This window comes from Sinocyclocheilus rhinocerous, unplaced genomic scaffold, assembly GCF_001515625.1.
Source record: "Sinocyclocheilus rhinocerous isolate Xijiao unplaced genomic scaffold, SAMN03320098_v1.1 scaffold820, whole genome shotgun sequence".
NCBI lineage: Eukaryota > Metazoa > Chordata > Actinopteri > Cypriniformes > Cyprinidae > Sinocyclocheilus > Sinocyclocheilus rhinocerous.
This window is the reverse complement of record NW_015670386.1, coordinates 12,216-13,243: the sequence shown is the minus strand read 5'-3', so window position 1 is coordinate 13,243 and position 1,028 is coordinate 12,216. Positions and strand designations below refer to the sequence as shown.

The following is a 1,028-nucleotide window of genomic DNA, read 5'->3' as shown; positions in this document are numbered from 1 at the left end:
TTTTTTTTTTTTTTCTTTTTACATGAAGTGGTCTTGCCATATTGGAAGCCAATTTTTGGAAACCACAGCTTTTTTGACCGTATTAATTAATTTGTTTGTTTGTTCGTGTATTGCATTTCCATTAATTATCAACAATTGAATTTCTTAAAAATATTTGTAGCTATTTACTTACCTGTGTCATTCAAAAAACATTTAACCTAGAGATCTAGTGATTTATTTTGTCCCTAACAGAAATGTATTTACTTTCTTTTTTTCAATGGATTTGTATTTATATACTGCATGGTGTAGTATAAATAGTAGTTTTTCATTAAAAATGAAAAAGAAACGTGCATACAAAAGAAACTAACAGAATTACAAAGGAACTCCTTTGTAGTGTTCTCAGAATAGAATAAGTCCTATAAGGCAAAGAAAATCATTTGTACAATTCTGTCAGCTGCATATAGGAAACTTTGAAAAGTAACCTTTTCATTTTTTTTGTTTAACTTTTCAAAGCAACAGCAAATGCGAGCCAATATCTCTGGTGCCTCCTTTCCTAATGAGCTGAGAAATCTACTGCAGCATAGACTGGAGGACTTGGAAAATCAACTGCTCAAGAAGGTCAGTGAGCTTGAGGAAGAGAAGTCCCAGCTATATAATGAGACCGTCGCTCATCGCCAGCGCACTGACAGTACTCTCAACTCTCTCATGAACAGGATCTCTGAACTGGAGAAAGGTCTGCACAAAGCACTCTTTTGTTCTCTAGTCATTCTTCTTTCCCAAGTACAGGAGACTAGGCAGTGTTGTAACACATTTGATTTCAATGTTTGTAACTATTTAGCACTATGTGCTTCATGATAGTGTTACAGTTCACCTCTTGGTTTCCTCTACTCTTGATCATAGCTGTCCACATTATTTTTCTTAAAGGGGTCATATGATGCGATTTCAAGTTTTCCTTTCTCTTTGGAGTGTTACACGCTGATTGTGCATAGATAAGATCCCTGAAGTTGCAAAGACTAAAGTCTCAAAACCAAAGAGATATTCTTTATCAA

General features: G+C 34.6%; 1 protein-coding gene across 1 annotated transcript in view; it reads left to right on the top strand.

Moving 5' to 3' along the window:
• The window catches only part of LOC107734170 (neuronal pentraxin-2-like), a 7,655-nt gene that overhangs the window by 2,726 nt on the left and 3,901 nt on the right, over positions 1 to 1,028 (top strand). The window contains exon 2 of the mRNA XM_016546044.1: positions 493 to 712. Coding sequence (XP_016401530.1) covers positions 493 to 712 — 220 coding nt within the window. The remainder of the gene's footprint in view (positions 1 to 492; positions 713 to 1,028) is intronic.